Source organism: Serpula lacrymans (assembly GCF_000218685.1).
Source record: "Serpula lacrymans var. lacrymans S7.9 unplaced genomic scaffold SERLAscaffold_1, whole genome shotgun sequence".
NCBI lineage: Eukaryota > Fungi > Basidiomycota > Agaricomycetes > Boletales > Serpulaceae > Serpula > Serpula lacrymans.
In genome coordinates this window covers 142,579-160,666 of record NW_006763290.1, presented here as the reverse complement: position 1 = coordinate 160,666, position 18,088 = coordinate 142,579, and the positions used below count along the sequence as shown (strand labels likewise).

At 44.6% G+C, this 18,088-nt stretch overlaps 2 protein-coding genes across 2 annotated transcripts; one reads left to right on the top strand and one right to left on the bottom strand.

The window, feature by feature from the left end:
• Positions 1-5,408: 5,408 nt before the first annotated feature.
• SERLADRAFT_375284 (uncharacterized protein) lies at positions 5,409-5,726 on the bottom strand (the record flags this gene model as incomplete). Its single annotated transcript, XM_007311960.1, has 2 exons — positions 5,409-5,529; positions 5,566-5,726. The coding sequence occupies 2 exons, from the start codon at positions 5,724-5,726 to the stop codon at positions 5,409-5,411; spliced, it is 282 nt and encodes a 93-aa protein (XP_007312022.1).
• A 2,095-nt stretch (positions 5,727-7,821) lies between these two features.
• SERLADRAFT_375280 (uncharacterized protein) lies at positions 7,822-8,217 on the top strand (the record flags this gene model as incomplete). The annotated part of the gene is made up of 1 exon (XM_007311959.1): positions 7,822-8,217. One exon carries the CDS (start codon positions 7,869-7,871, stop codon positions 8,088-8,090), a length of 222 nt encoding a protein of 73 aa, XP_007312021.1.
• Positions 8,218-18,088: the final 9,871 nt, after the last annotated feature.

Here is an 18,088-nt window from a genome sequence, read left to right as displayed (position 1 = left end):
AAGAAGGCTTGGGCGGTTTCATTGCCCTGTCTCAGGGTCAATATTTTGTTCTTGGCAGTTTCTTTTTCAAAACTGTCCTTGAACCTTTCTTCCATTTTGTCCGCAAAATACGGCCAACTTCCGTACGTGTTCGTAATATCAAGCCCTAGCTGTTGGGCATCGACTCGGTTCTCTACCCAATCGGTCCGGAAGGCCGCGGCTTCTCCTTCTTTCATAAAAGATAGCACAAAGCTTATCTTTTTTCGGTCATCTTGGAAATATACGGCATCGTCTTCGAAATGTAGTAATAAGGACTCTCTGAAGGCCCTATACTTTTTCTTATCTCCGGAGAAGTTCTCAGGTTTCTCCAGTGCCGTTCTACTTCTTTCCACCTTTTCTGGAGGTGGCGGTATCTGTCTCTTTAATTTTCTTTGCAAGACGCTCACTTCTTCGAGCGCCTCGTCTAGCTGTGATTGGTAATGCATTTGTGTTTGTCTTATCGCCTTTTCTACTTCTTGTTTTACGTATGCTTCCAATCGCGCTTCTTTCGGGGGGGGGAGTGTCTATTCTGGGTAATGCGTCCATCATTTCCCTGGTAAATGCGCTGTCCGTGCTGTTGGATGGCTCGGGCAGATCGCGATATTCTAGGTTGGACATTGAATGTGAGTTGGGGAGGAGGGGGAGTTTCGGTTTTGATTAAAGGGGATGGGATTCTGATGGGTTCTATTTCTGGTAAAGGGAATTGCCCTTTGAATACGTAATCTTGAGAGTAAATGTGTTGCTCTCCGATCCAAATGTAAAAATCTCTACTAAGCATAGAAAGGAGTTCACCAGTGATAAGCTGGATCGATACACCGCTTTCTAAGATCCTAGTAGTCTATCTGTTCTCTTTGAGTCAAAGTGGTCCTCTTCAGCCCACTACTGACTATGTATGTACGGTAACTATTTTTTGTATTTTACGAAATTTATGTAAAAGGTATAGTGATAAATTGGGGTCCGAACGGTTGTCCCAATGTGACCAGCTTATTAAGCTTTCAGTCCTTCTCCCGACTGGCGGACGCAAATGCGCGGCCTGGTCAGAGGAAATCGAAAATGAAACTATGTAAAACCGAGAAAATCCCAATGGTTCCACACCAAAGAGATTATAGTGATATAAAATGTATTTACAGGGGGATGGTTACGAACGAGTCTTGGGATGAGGAGGGGGAGACGTTGGCAGGGAAAAATGATAAAATGGTGTCGGGGCGAGCGGGTAGGTGATGAAGTGGGAGGGTAGTGGTGGTTTGGTTCGATCGTTTAAGTAGGTTTAGGATGAGGAAGATGATGATGATGGTGACGATGATGGTGGTTAGGATTGTTGCTGTTATATTCATAAACGGTACTTGTGGGAGTTGTTGATTGTGTAAAACCCTTATCCCCTTTACCGAACTAATGGAGGGACGAAGGCTCAAATCAAACAAGTAGCGTTACAAGATAGCGATTGAGAATTAATCAACAACTGAGGAAAGTATGTACATGATGGTCTACTATATATATGTTTCTGAAAGTCAGCCATGAGGCGCTGACTGATGTTCTTTGTAATGGTTCTAGACTCTTGTCACGTGATGGTCACGTGATCTGATATAACTACGTATTATGTTATCCGCGCTAAAGCAGCAGCTTAACATATCTTATCTGTCATGTGATCAGATATCAAAGAAAAAGAAAAAGAAAGAAAAAAGGAAACTAGCGCTCAGACTAGCGCTTCTGGTTCAAGTCGTGACATATCTGAATTTACTTCTGATGATGATGCTCTTTTACAGTGTCACGGCCAATCCAAGTGTGACTAATCTTTCAGCTGATTCCATGCCTGGGCTCTCAGCTTCCCATCCATTCTCCCAACCTCTTGTGTATGTACAAAGCTTCCAGTATGCTGGTTCACGCAGGAATGAAGATGGGGTTCACTTGGAGGAACCCAATGTTGATATGTATCTGGTGAAGCATCATTTATGCAGCACGCTAATGTCCACAGGCACTACATCAGGAAAGGTGCATTTTTCTTTGAGTGCCTTTGATGCATCTTAAAGTCTCTTTTTTGGCTTAAACTGATGCTGAGATTCACTCCCGCAAAGACCGGATAAGACAAAATAAGCAGGTGCACTTTCTGAAACTTCCTTATTTCATGCTTACTTTATTCTTAGAACCAGCTTAGAATCGTCTTTAATTCACCTTCAAAATTCTATTGACGCTTATAGCAGCTTAAAAAATATTCCTTAGAAGTATCTTGAGATATCTTAAAATGTACCAAAAGCATATCTTATTATAACATTGATAGTGAGAAAGCAAACATTCATGTACAGACTCGGACAAAATGACTAGTGGATTGGTATACTGATTAGCTGCAATAAACAGAATGAGCGGGGTGAGAGTCTGAACATACTGTGATTAAATATCCATAAGGCAGGCGCGAGGATCAACCTCATTGCTGTCCCCCTCAGAACCACATCGAGAACTCCCTTTCACATATACCTGGGCTGGTTCAACGATGTTTTCAAGTGTGCCCAGCTGGAGCTTCTTCATAGAGGTATGATAGTTCCGTGTCACTGTACTTTAGTTAGTTTCTGAGAAATTCCCATGGCTGCCAGCTTCTTTGCCCGTCGCCTTGTTGAGTTTTGGGATGGGCTTAAGATAAGATTTGATTGGTTTTGCCTGGCCCGAGCATTGAATCTTGGGCTCCCAATGAACTTTGTGATTTGCCCACAAAGTCAGAATTCGCTCAACCTAGAACAACAGTTAGAAAATTTGAATTTTAACAGCAGCAAGGAACGTACAGCTGCAGCCGACATTGCTAGGGCGCCTAGAGGTGGGAATTTTTCTGTTTCTGAGGATTGTTCATGTGTACCAGGTGCGCGAAGGGCCTCAACTGTTACAACCCAGAGTTAGTTACTCTAGCGCACACAGGAACACACTATAAAGAAAATGAAGAAGGAGTGGTTACCCCTTAGGCTGCAGAGAGTTTGTTGGTATACAACAGGAGGACTCACTGAGGAGTCTCCTGGATCTATTGGGGTATATATACTAATACAGAGTGTTTGTACTTATGTACTGTACAGTTGATAAAGTTAGTGGCTGATGATGTCATGGGGCCTAGCCCGCATGACCAGCTCCACTGTGTGAGAAAGTTGTATCTAAAATAAGAAGAAGGCAATGCGGCGCGAGAAAGAGGAGTTTGAACAAAAAGGAAGTGCCGTGTGGCACCATGTGAAAGCTAAAGTGTACAAGGTTAAAGCGGAGAATGAAAAAGAAGGAAAGGTCCGAAAATTGTGTTATTGCAACACTTGCAGCCTCGCGAGTCAATTTTATAGAGTGTGGCATGCTCTCTGGAAATATTCTGAGCCCTCAGGCTGCTGTAAAAGGCAGCATCAATATCAACAGTGGTGATCTTGAAAGTGGTCCGGTTTCAGGGCCACCTACTGTGACACATGTTCAGCCTGCTTGAACCCGAAGTAAGTTGTTTTTTTTTCCAGTTTAATTTACCCACTAATCTGAAATTGCAGAGCGGGGATATGCACGGACACTGGACCAACTAGCGAAGCAGCTTGACCAGCCAAGGCTGGTCAAGCTTGTCCAAAGATTTCTATATAATCAGCAACATCTACATGATCCTGATGCACCATGCGCAGCCAACGTCGCCCTTTCCAATTGTCCAGCCGGGTCACTCAACGCAAAGATATTGGTATTTCACTCAGCTACAGCCATGTTCTATGCCCCAAGTGATGAAAGTGGACTTGGAGGTATGCATCGAGAAACTATACATGCTTCTCCATCATGGCGGAGAGGACCTTCTTGGCATGACTGTGTCTTTTTCAAAAGGGACCCCATGTTGACTAGGATGCAGGGATTAGATGTTGTCCGCATCCTACTGTTTTTTTCTTTCACCTTTCAGGATTTACTCTACCCATGTGCATTAGTGCACTGGTTCTCAAAAGTCCAAGAATGGCCCGACAACCTCACCAGTATGTGGATGGTCAGTCCAGACTTCAATGAGGACCTATCACCAACAACTGAGGTGATTCACCTTGACTGTATCCTATGGGCCACACATCTCCTTCCTGTTTTCGGTGACGACAGGATTTCCTGGCAGATATTGTTTCATAACTCACTTGATGCTTTTGCATCATTCTATGTCAACAAATTTATTGATCATCACACTTTTGGATTAGCATCTTAGAATTACCAACTCTTTCTGTATCGAGACTTGTGTTCTGACTTGACCTTACTTGTGTTTTTAGTCTTAGAAACATGCTCAAAAAGTCTTAATTTGTCATTGATGTCCGCTATTTTACATATTTTAACTTTTGATGGTCTTGATGGTCTTGATCTGCATTGGAGCAGTTAGAGTAATTTGAGCGTGCAATTCTTAGCAAGCTTAACTCTCTTATATGTCTTGATATGTCTTAGTCCTCGTCCTAAGATGGTCTATGTGAGGAATCGATTTTTCTTATCGCATTCCCGTCATGTCGTGGTTAGCAGATTCGATCCCCATCACTCCTCTTGCCCTTGGACTAGAGATTACAGCTGGTGTCTTATTACTTTTATCATTTTTCTTCTTATTCTCTCTTCACACTCACGTTCTATCGTACCTACAACGAGGTAGACTCGTTGTCGACCCTCAAGAAGATATCCAGATGACATAGCCACGATTCAGTGCTATGTCTGGGAATACTTCGGAGGAATATTGATAAGCGAAGAAGGTAGTGAATCAGCGCCTTCTCATGGGCTTACTGATACATCCAATCGCATATCCCTTACCAATACGTTTTCTGATACGATTAGTAAACACGATAGATCGGACCACTTCCTCCCTTTTTTCTTATTGGTTAGTTAGCTGGTCAGACCACTTTCTCAGTAGTTCCCTTTCTCGGTCTGACCATCGCCGTTCACTATATAGAGAAGTATATACTCAATGTATTGTTCTCTAGTTCAATATTAGTTTGGATTTGCGCTCTTACCGATACTCTTCATTCTCATACTCTGATTCACCGCCTTCAAGGAAGGACTTGACCAGACATTGAGCTTTGTTATATAGCTTCGTATTTGTTGCCTGACAAAATATTGAACTCACCTACCTCGAATCCTTTTCCAGAGCCCCTCTTTGGAAAACCGTTTCCTTACACCCTGAAAAAGACTGTCGTTGCCACTGCACCGGTCTAAAAACTTCATCATCACCTTCTCCACCTCTCTACCATCCCTATCGTTCTCCTCACTATCCACCCCACTACACCTATTGTCGTTCAGTCTTCTCAAACTGGACGCCTTCTCTACCATCACCGCTCTCGTCCAATTCTTCGCGTTCTTTGCCATCATCAGATACCTACAAACCGGACTCGTCAGCGACGTTGTATACCTCCATTGTGTCTACCTCCCAACAGCTCTCAGAAGAGTGGGTATCAGAAGCGGACCGCAGACACCAGAGAGATTTCCTCGCAGCTCTCAACAAACCGCTCCCGGTCCTCCCCGTCCCTACCGAAGCCCGTACTCCAGACGTGGAAGGAACGGTCGAACAGATCACTGAGTTGTATCAAGACTCCTCTGCTTCATCTTCACCAATTGATCCGATCGAGGATATCATCCTCGACATAAACGACGCACTCGCTCTCACCCAATCCATCTTTTACCATTCCGCCATCTGTAGGAGAAATTCTCGCAGTCTCGAGGAGATACTCCAACATCTCCGACAGAGCACGGAGAGAACTTTTAATCTTCATATCCCTGCGGCACGAACAAATTCCGTTGATAGACTACTTCGAGAGCCTAGTACGCCCGAGTTACGAGAACACTCAGAGGGTTAAGCTTTTGAAAGGAATAGCCAACGTACAGGAACGAAACCTGCAACTTATTTTGCAGAGCCACATCCCAGATCTCCTCGATCTTTATCGAATCCGCCCTCTCATTTTTCCAGACATACCCAGCCGCCTCCTCCCTTACGACTTCGAACACACCTTGCTTTGCGGCATTGTGTTAAGGAAGAGGCCTAACGAGGAACCTACCTACGATATCCCGTCCTCATTTTTTACATCGGACTACTACGACACCTACTCCGCCTCTCCTGTCAGTTACCAACCCATCCAGTACTTCTGCATCGGCAATCATCTGGACCACCTTTCTATTGTCCAATATCTGACACGACTTCGCCGAACTCTCTACCTCCCAGAAGTCCAAGATCTTGACGCATTCGGGCCGCGGTTTGGTCTTCAACACAGCACTTCTATTATAATCGTCACGCCCTCTACTAAAGATCATATTCGACGAGTTGTTGCTGCATTAGCACGATTTGATCAGCTCATCGCGACTGCTCAGAGGAAATCCCGTGACGGAGAAGACTACACGACCGAAATCGACAACATTCGACACGTTTCAGAATACGTCGACAAATATTACTGGATCCTAGAAATCCTCACTCCATTTGTTGTTAACCAACAATCTGATCACCCCGAACGTTTCATTGTTACAGTACTCCAAAGCGATTTCTGGGCCGTTATCAACCATAGCTCACGAACTCGTATCTATTCGCAGTACTCTTACACCTACCAAGGTCGGAGAGGAGAAGCACCGCTCATCCCGTCGGTTGAACAACTTTTTGCACCTTGTGCAGAAAGGATAGAACGAGAAACAGGAAGTTCATTAACAGATATACTCGGGGGAGAATCTAGCAGCGAAACCGAGTCGGAAAGTGAAGAGTCTACTCAAAACGTAGAATACTGGAGACCCCGAGAAGCAGAAGGAGGAGACTTCCCTAGTAACTTTACGTTTGACCCAGACTTTGAGTAAATAAAAAGGACTCGTTATCTAGAAAGACTTGATATCTAAAAAACTCGTTATCTAACCCGTTGAAAATCTGGAGCCCTATCGAGAACCCCGTCCTCTGGTCACTCCTGACACACCTCCCCCACAATCTCTAGGAGCTGCTGCAGAAGCTCTAGAACCCGACGATCTGTATCAGTCAACAGGACCGGAAGACTTTCCTCCCCCGCCTCCGACTCCAGAACCCGAAAACCAACCCGACGATTGGTTCGATCAGGAATCTTTAGACCTTGAACCTGATCTAGCGGCAGCAATGGCCGACGAAACAAATCAAGGAAGCAAAGCTGTCCTTGCCACCCCTCCATTCGAATTCATCGGTAAAAAGGAAACATACGTTGACTGGAAGAACGCTTTAGCAAATTACTTTTTCGCCTATCCCAGAAGTTTCCAAACCAACTCCTCCAAAATCCTCTTTGCACTATCCCGAATCTCGTCCGATAAAGCCAATGACGCCTGTCATACATGGAAGGCGAACTTCAACAACAAAACCGCAGTGCTAGGAGACTTATTTGCACCGCGAAATTGGGGAACTATCTCAGAATTCATCAAGGAATTAGATAACGAATTCCTGGACCCCCATCTCAAGTTGAAAGCAGAGATTGCCCTTCACGATTACGAACAACGAGAGATGACGGTAGACGCATATTTCGGAGGACTCGAATCCAAACTTATGGAAGCGGGATTACCACCAGACGCAGATGAAAGTTATCCGTTCATTCACAGTATTCTTCGCCGCAACCTCTCCCAGTTCCTTCGTGATCGTATCTCGCAACAGGAAAACCTACCCACCACGTACTTAGAGTGGAGGGCAGCGGCAAGGAAATGGGAACAGCGAAATGAAGAGCTTAATCTGGAAAGGAGGAGAGATAAACCACCTCAACAAAGGCTGCCAACTCAGTACCAACGATATCAACCGCGCTATCAGCAGAACCAAGGCTACCCTCCACCACAGCATCAACAGACAGTACCGCGAACAGAGACGCGAAGACCACGATATATCCAACAGCGACCGTATTATACTCTATCTCATAAACCACCGCCCCAGAATGCAGTCCATCCAAACACAGCAGGAACGTTTGGAGGATCAGGTGTACCTATGGAGATTGGGAGTTCCAACACGCAAAGACAACATCGGCCCAACCCGAATGTTACTTGTTACAATTGTGGCGAACGAGGCCACATTGCTAGAAATTGCCCACATGGAAAGATGGCAATACGATATATGGAAACGGAGGAAACCAAAGACACTCCCACTACATCGTCATTAAAAGAAATCGAAGCACCCCCGAAGGATTTTCAGAAAGGTCAGGAGTAAGCACGGACTCTCTGACCCGGAATGTTGTATTTAACCCTCGTACATTACCAACGACTGCAATAAAACGAGTTGATCAACATCTACGTGCTGTAACCGAAACCTACGCGAAGCCACATTCACCGGAATGGTTGGCCAGACGAATCAAAGACCAGAAACCAGAAAGAGCAAGAGCTCTGTTACGAAACTGGGCCCATAAAGATCACTACGAGCATATCACCCTGCAGGCAATACAGATGCTAAGGAACCACGACGAAGAGAACATTATAGAACGCATCCATGCTTACACCTCGCCGCACCACCCTACGTCAAAACGAAGCCTCCATATCATTTCTCAAGTCACTACCATAGACGACAGACAGACATTCACCGTCCCAACCCTTATCGACTCTGGTTGCACCAACTCGGTTATCGATCGAAGCCTGGTTGACAAGTATACCCTCAATACTACGCCTCTGCCCGTCCCTCTTGACGCTGCAGGAGCCGATGGTCGATCCCAGAAAGTAACACACTATGTCACTCTTCACATCAATGTGAAAGGGAAAGAACATTTGATAGACGTCATCGTAGCATCTCTACTTTCACCACGCATACTGCTTGGATACGACTGGTTGATACTGACGAATCCAACAATTGATTGGCGGACCAACAAGATTACCTTCCCTGCTGATGATCCGGAGTATCATCCTGAAGAAGGGGATAAAGTTCTAGCCGTCGATCTTGAAACACGAATTATGGAGATAACACAGCTAGAATTGAACGCATTTGCCACTAAAAGTCAACAAATCGCCGAATCCTCCGAAAAGGCAAAGTCAAAGCTTACTTTCCGAGATGTTGTTCCTCCAATCTACCATGAATTCGAACCCGTTTTCACCAAAGAATCATTTGACAAACTTCCCCCGAAACGTCCTTGGGACCATGCAATTGAGTTAATACCAGAGGCTAATGGTCTTGACTGCAAAACGTACCCTCTTAGCCGAGACGAACAACACCATCTAGACGAATTCCTTAACGAAAATCTAACAAGTGGACGGATTCGAGTATCCAAATCACCTTACGCATCACCATTCTTCTTTATCAAAAAGAAAGATGGCTCACTACGCCCTGTCCAAGATTATCGCAAGCTGAATGAGCTTACCATAAAGAATCGCTACACCCTCCCCCTCATATCCAAACTCATCGATAAACTCAAAGGTGCCAATTACTTCACGAAACTAGACGTACGATGGGGATACAACAACGTCCGAATCCAAGAAGGAGACGAACACAAAGCCGCTTTCAGGACCAATCGCGGCCTGTTCGAACCCCTCGTCATGTTTTTCGGACTTACCAACTCGCCAGCAACCTTCCAGACCATGATGGACCACCTCCTAAGAGAACTGATCACGGAAGGAAAAGTTATTGTATATTTAGACGATATTATGATCTTCACGGAAACACTCGAAGAACATCGTCAAATAGTCACCAAAGTCCTCCATATCCTGCAACAAAATCAGTTGTATCTTAAACCAGAAAAGTGCGAATTCGAGAAACAGGAAGTCGAGTATTTAGGCATGATCATCTCCAAAGACACTATCCGTATGGACCCGTTAAAAGTCGCAGCGGTCGCTGACTGGCCCGCACCAAAGAATAAAAGAGAACTCCAATCATTCTTAGGGTTCTCCAATTTCTATCGACGATTTGTCAAAGACTACGGACGAATTGCGAAACCACTCACTGTGCTCACCGGAAAAGTTGACTGGACCTGGAAAGACGAACAAGAAACGTCCTTTGAAACATTGAAGAAAACGCTCACTACTGCCCCCACCCTTGCTATACCAAACGACGACGACCCATTCAAACTAGAGACCGACGCCTCTGACTTCGCTGTAGGAGCCGTCCTATCCCAGAAACAAAACGACAAATTCAGACCCATAGCATTCCTCTCGAAAGCCCTTACCCCTGCAGAATGGAACTATGAAATTTACGACAAAGAGATTGTCACGATCCTCTTCTCATATACCTAATACTTCACCCTTCATATCCAACTCTGAAGTAGAAACACTCATTTCTCCTTATCTTATCACGTAGCTTTCCTTATCTTATCTTCTTATCTCATCACGTGACCCCAAGTCACATGATCACTTACAAATCATCTTACCAAGCTAAACACGATACATCCTCATGTCTATCAGTCAGCGCCTCATGGCTGACATGAGTTCTTACATATATAAGTAGACACTCAACGATGTACATACTCTAGCTTTTGATTTCGTCTTTATACACTTGTTCAACTACTTGCTTAAGATTGACGTTGAGTTGCCTGGTTTCTTCCAGTAGTGCAACTCAGTCGTTATATAATCAAAAGCTCGTAAAGAGCACCTAGTTGATGATAGAAACAAAGGCTACTCTAATCATCGTCCTAACCCCCGTCATCATCATCCTATTCTTCGTCCTACTCAAACTATACATTCGCCTCACCACACCCCTCTCTCAAATCACATCACCTATCACTCGCCCATCCACTATAATCACATTTATCCAATCATCGCCGACTAACTCATCTTTCGAAACCATCCCTCTATCTCCCATCATCCGCCCCCACAATCCCGTACTTAGAGAACCTAGTGACGTGGAGTCGCTAAGGTTCTATTAGTTACATAAAACTTCTTTATACTTCTTACCGGGCCGGGCATTTGCCTCCGCCAGTAGGAAGAGGGCTGACAGCGGTTAACGCGGGCCATCATCGAGACAACCGTTCGGACCTCGATTACTATACAATTAGAACACTGGTACTATAATTTGATAGTTTACGTACACGCTTAGTGGGGACAGAAGAGGAACCCATAAGCAGAAGGAAAGACAGAGAAAGGGAACTTCATTAAAGAAGTGTTGATCCAGATTTGTCATCTGGGGAACCTTTTTTGAATGCCCTTTGCACCATATTCATACCAGATCCCGATTCTGCCCTATCCCGGGCCGGTTACGATAAAACAAGAAAGGATCACTCCAACCCTATCATTCCAATCACCATCCCCCACACCATCCCTAAATGTCCTACGACACATATCGAGAGACCCCGGACATGGCCGAGAGCACCGACATGTCAGATTTGCGGGACGCATTACCGCATATTCAGCCGCGCGTACCATCGCCGGCAACCAACCAGCAGCAAATGCAGAATTTGCAGAACCTCATCCTAACGGCGGTCAACAGCGCGATCGCAGACAACAACGAATTATGGGAAGAGAGATTCTCATCAAAAGACGAAGAAGTAAGAGACTTGCGCAGAAGGCTCGCAGAGAGCGAAAGGAGGCAGCCTTCAGGGATGGGCCTGCCACGCGCACAAGAAGCAGAGTTTAGGAAAACGGCATTAGCAAAGCCGGAACCTTACGACGGAGATAGGAAGAAGTTTCGAAGCTTCTCGGAGTCATTAGAACTCCATTTTAATGCGAACCCAGCATACTTCTCCCGAGAAAGGAACCGGATAAGCTTCGCCTTATCCTATATGAGTATAGGGGCAGCAGCGGCCCTAAGAACAGAGTGGGTAGAGAGGAGGAAGATCGCAGAAGAAAGGTCGGATGCAGGAGAGATCACCCTCTTAGAGAGCTGGGCTCACTTTGAGAGGACTCTCAAAGACCATTTCGCTGACACGCACGAGGAAGAAAGAGCGAGATACGAGATCATATACAAGAAACAAGGAACTCTAACGGCCCAAGAGTTCTTTGTAAAATTCGAAGAGTTAAGAAGACGGGCCGGCTACGATACCAGACGGAACGAGCAATTCCTGATCACACTAATCAGGAATAACATAAATGGTCCGCTCATAAAGCAGATCATTTATAGCGGAAACGTTCCCACAACATATATAGAGTGGAAGACAAGGATCGTCACAAACGACCAATTGTGGCGAGACCAAATAGAGAATGAACGGATGTTGAGAGGATCGACCAACGGCAGCTCCGGTACAGGGAACCGGGGACCCAATGGAAGATACCAAGAGAAGGGTGCTTCGGAGAGGAAGACCGAGACGGTGGAAGCAAAGAGAGACGGCACGGGTACGTTATACACCGGAGCCGGAAAAGAGATGGAATTGGACAAGCAGAAGTTCCGAAGTGAGGGACGCTGCTTCAAATGCGGAGAAAAGGGCCATAGAGCCAGAGACCATCTGAATGGTCAGATACCACAGAAACCAAAGTTCGATCTCCGAGCAATGTTAGAAGCAATGCCGGAGGAAGAACGGGCTAAATTGCTCCAGGGTTTTTAAGAAGGCCAGCTGCGACTCCTCGCCAGACTGTGCCAAAGGACTTTGTAAATAGATATGCTCTCCTTCCCGTTGAAAATCTTGATGCCACATGTACTAGTAAAGATGAAAATGATATTGCCTTATTCAAAGATGCACAAGATCTGAAACGAAAGGAACAATCTATTAAAGAGGAGAACCTGAAAGGGAAACGGGTTGAAAAGATTCCCAAACAAGAAGCGGCGCACTCGAAAGAGAAAGGCGCAGCACAAGAAGCGGCGCACTCGAAAGAGAAAAGCGCAGCACGAGAAGCGGCGCACGAGGTACCTAAAGGGGAAAGGACCACGAAAAGCGCAGCAATTACGAAAGAGACAACTGAAGCACAGAATGTTACGACTCAATTGGGTAGCGTAACCGAAACTGATGTTTCGACCAGCTCTAAAGAGGTCAGGAACACCTCTGATAAAAACCTAGATAAAAAGAATCAAAAAACACCATGGACAGCTGCCTGGATAGCGGAAAGACTACGAGACCAAAAGGAAGAGAGATCCATTGGTATTCTCAGTAGTTGGACCCACAAAAAAAGAGGATTGGAAGTCGATGCAGACTTGATAAAAGAACTAAATGCTTTACCGATTCACGAAACGGTATTAGCACTGGAAGAACTGAAGAAGCCTAAGCAATTCATCAGAGGCACTCAGGGAAACCAGATGAACATCACCTGCAGACTGACAAACCTCGCATCCCATCAATCAACGACGATTGAGGCATTACTAGACAGTGGCTGTACCGGAAGTTGCATAGACAACAAATTTGTTGAAGAACAGGGATATGAAAGGCACAGAATCCCTAGACCAATTCCAGTATACAATGCTGACGGCACTCTGAACCGAGACGGCAGTATTAAAGAATTCGTAGAAATATTGGTGGAGATTAATGACCATGCCGAAAGACTCCAGCTAGCCGTTACCAATCTTGGAACTGGCAGGATGTTCCTAGGTCATGAATGGTTAAAGAAACACAATCCTACGATAGACTGGAACATGTCAAAATTAGACTTCAACAGATGTCCATCAGACTGCAACATGATGGTAAGATTCTTTGATCCTGAAGAAGATCTAGAAACGTATTGCCCTGAGGTCAATCTTGAAGAGGGGGATAGAATCGTCCAAATCAATTTCTTAAACGTTGAAGATACATCCATTCCTGACGTCATGCACCACATCCGCGCTCACGGCACAACTGCACAACAGCTTGCCGAAGCAGCAGGAAAGGACCAGAAAACAGGAGGATTCGAAGGCATTGTACCAAAATACCTTCACGAATTCAAAGATATCTTTGACAAAAAAGAATTTGACGCCCTCCCTGAAAGAAGACAATGGGACCATGCAATCGAACTGATACCAGGAGATCACACGATAGATTGTAAGGTTTATCCATTAGCACTAGGAGAACAAGAACAGTTAGATGTATTCCTAAAAGAGAACCTAGACTCAGGACGCATCAGACCCAGTAAATCTCCGATTGCTTCACCATTCTTTTTCATCAAAAAGAAAGACGGCAAACTCCGACCTGTACAAGATTACCGAAAATTAAATGAAATCACCATCAAGAACAGATATCCATTACCTCTGATTAATGAACTTGTAGACAAGCTCAGAGGCGCCAAGTATTTCACAAAACTTGACATAAGATGGGGATATAATAATATTCGGATCAAGGAAGGAGACGAACACAAAGCTGCATTTAGAACCAACCGCGGCCTGTTCGAACCGTTAGTAATGTTCTTTGGATTAACGAATTCACCAGCTACATTCCAAACAATGATGAATTCTATATTCAAAGAACTAATTGACGAAGGGAAAGTAGTGATCTATCTGGACGATATTATGATCTTCACAAAGACGATAGAGGAACACCGAGCAATGACGCAACGTGTACTTCAAATCTTACGAAAACACCATCTATACCTAAAACCGGAAAAATGCGATTTCGAAGAAACAGAGACAGAGTATCTGGGATTAATCATCTCAGAAAACGAAATCCGCATGGACCCGATTAAAGTGAAAGGAATCCTAGACTGGCCAGAATGCAAAACGAAGAAACATGTACAAGCCTTTTTAGGATTCGTTAACTTCTATAGAAGGTTTATCGAAGGATTCGGATCAATAGCGAAACCGCTTACTAAACTCACCGGTAAAGAAGAGTTTATATGGGGAAAAGAACAAAAAGAAGCCTTCGAAGAGATAAAAAGAAGGATAAGCACAACCCCCGTATTAGCACTCCCGACCAATGACGGTCAATACCGAGTAGAAGCGGATAGTAGCGACTATGCTCTAGGAGCAGTACTCTCGCAAGAACAGAATGAAGTCTGGAAACCAATAGCTTATCTATCTAAATCTCTCAATCCAACTGAAAGAAACTACGAGATATATGATAAAGAACTATTGGCTATCATGACGGCTTTAGAGGAATGGCGCCATTACCTAATGGACGCCGCGAAAGAGTTCGAGATCTGGACTGATCATCAGAACCTAACGTATTTTAAACAACCTCAGAAGCTTAATAGACGACAAGCAAGATGGGTTAGCGAACTGGCAAATTATCATTTCACATTACATCACAAGCCAGGCGCTACTCACATCAAAGCCGATTTATTATCCAGACGATCAGATCACGACGAGGGAAAGAATGACAACGAAAATGTTACCTTATTGAAACCAGAACTATTCTCTATCAACATGACTCTATCACACGAAAAAAGGCAACAGATAGCAATTGACGATGCCAAAAATATAGAGATCACAAGATGGATTTCAAAAAGGATGACAAACGTTGACGAACTCGTTCAGAAGGTCAAGGACAAAATAGACAACCGCCAAGACGGCTGGTGGACCGATGAAGGACTCATCTACTTCAAAGGTCGCATGTATGTCCCAAAAGACCGAAAACTCAGAGAGACGATCATCAGAGACAATCATGATTCCCCAATAGCTGGCCACCCAGGCCGGTATAAAACAAAGGAATTGATTACCCGATGGTACTGGTGGCCATATATGGACAAAGACGTCCAAGAATATGTAACTGGATGCGAAACCTGTCAAAGAACAAAAACAGATCATCAGAAAAAGGCCGCACCGTTACATCCGAATGAGATTCCAAGCCGCCCCTGGCAAATCATATCAACGGATCTCATAGGACCATTACCAGAGTCAAAGGGTTACAACACTATCATGGTAGTTGTTGATCGCTTTTCAAAAATGATCAGGATTATGCCGACACATGCTGAGTTGAACTCAGAAGGAGTAGCGAGACTATTCAGAGACAATATATTTAAACTTCATGGATTACCCGATAAAATCATCTCAGATCGGGGAGTCCAATTTGTCTCTAATTTTATGAAGGACCTCTACACAATGCTAGGTATAAAGGGAAACCCATCAACTGCTTATCACCCACAAACCGATGGTCAAACAGAGAGGATTAATCAAGAGATAGAACAATATCTCCGAATCTTTGTCAACCATAAACAAGACGACTGGGCAGATTGGTTACCATTAGCAGAGTTCTCCTACAACAATAAAGAACATTCAGCTACCAGCTTTAGTCCTTTTTATTTAAACAATGGACAACACCCAAAAATAGTAGAAGGAGTCAGGAAAGGAGTAAAGAGCGAAAGTGCGGAAGAGTTCGTAGAAAGAATGAAAGAAACGAGGGAAGAAGCAGAAAAATCTCTCGCAAAGGCAGCCGAGATTATGAAGAGATCATATGACAAAACGAAAAAAGAAAGTCTTGAATATGAACCAGGAGATAGGGTCTATGTAGAAGCCGAACACATTACCACTGATCGGCCATCAAAGAAACTGGATGATAAACGACACGGACCATTCGTAGTCGAAAAGAAAACCGGACCGGCCGCTTACAAATTAAAACTACCCGGCAAATGGAAAAATGTATATCCGGTGTTCAATGAAAAGATCCTCCACCCTTATAAAGAACCAATCTTTCCTGGTCAAAAGAAACCAAAACCTCCACCCCCCGCTGAAGTTGACGGACAAAGAGAATACGAAGTAGAGCAAATACTTGACTCACGATTGAAACGTGGCAAGTTAGAATACTTGGTACATTGGAGAGGATATGGAAAGGAAGAACGAACATGGGAACCTGAGCGAAATGTCAAAAATTCGCCAGAACTAGTCAAAGACTTCCATGATCACTTCCCATCCGCTCCACGCCGAATCAATTTCTTACTTCATTATCAACCGTTCGAAAACTTTACAGAATTTTCCCACAAGCATAGGATATTTAACTGGGAAAATGGCAAACTTGAACCAACCTTTCGGGACGAAAGTCCTAAAGGGGGGGTAATGTCACGATCCTCTTCTCATATACCTAATATTTCACCCTTCATATCCAACTCTGAAGTAGAAACACTCATTTCTCCTTATCTTATCACGTAGCTTTCCTTATCTTATCTTCTTATCTCATCACGTGACCCCAAGTCACATGATCACTTACAAATCATCTTACCAAGCTAAACACGATACATCCTCATGTCTATCAGTCAGCGCCTCATGGCTGACATGAGTTCTTACATATATAAGTAGACACTCAACGATGTACATACTCTAGCTTTTGATTTCGTCTTTATACACTTGTTCAACTACTTGCTTAAGATTGACGTTGAGTTGCCTGGTTTCTTCCAGTAGTGCAACTCAGTCGTTATAGAGATGCTCGCAGTCATGACGGCGTTAGATGAATGGCGACATCACCTTGTAGGATCGAAACACCCCTTCACCATCTTCACAGATCACCAAAACCTCCTCTACTTCCGTCAACCTCAGAAATACAATCGACGCCAAGCTCGATGGTCATCCCAGCTTGCAGATTATAATTTTAAGATGGAACACGTCAAAGGAAATCAGAATACGAAGGCCGACCTGTTAAGCAGACAGATCGATCATCCTAAAGGCACAAACGATAACGAAGATCAGATACTTCTCCCAGACGTACATTTCGAATTATTTGACACCAACGAAGGATACCTACCAGATATACGTCAAAGCTTCCAGAAACAAGACGACGTAGTAAAGAAGAACTTGAAAGAGAAGCCGGATACCTGGAAGATGAAGGATAGGATCGTCTGGATCAAGAGAGAGTCCGCGACGAGTTCCTACCCGATCCCTTTAGCTGACCGAGTATACGTTCCCCGAAATCACGAACTAAGGGCGCGAATATTGAAAGATCATCACGACGAAGCCCTAGCCGGGCACCCAGGAGAAAGAACGATGTTTGAATGAGTAAACCGAGAGCTCTGGTGGCCAAGTCTTCGTACAGATATCAGACGGTATGTACGAGGATGCGAGAGTTGTCAACGCACCAAGGCACATCGGACAAAGACTAACGCCCCTCTACACCCGAACCCGATACCAGATCGGCCTTGGCAGGTTATCACCACCGATCTCATAGGCGCATTACCGGAATCCAAGGGCTACACCGCCGTTCAGGTCTTTGTTGACCGATTTAGTAAAATGGCCCATTTCGTCCCCACCTTCGTCACTCTCGACTCGGCCGGTTATGCACGTCAACTCCGAGATAATGTAATACGACTCCACGGAATTCCTGAAAAGATCGTCTCCGATCGAGGTCCTCAATTCATGTCTCGATTCACAAAAGACTTCTACGACCTAATGGGGATAGCACCAGGCCTCTCTACAGGCTATCACCCTCAA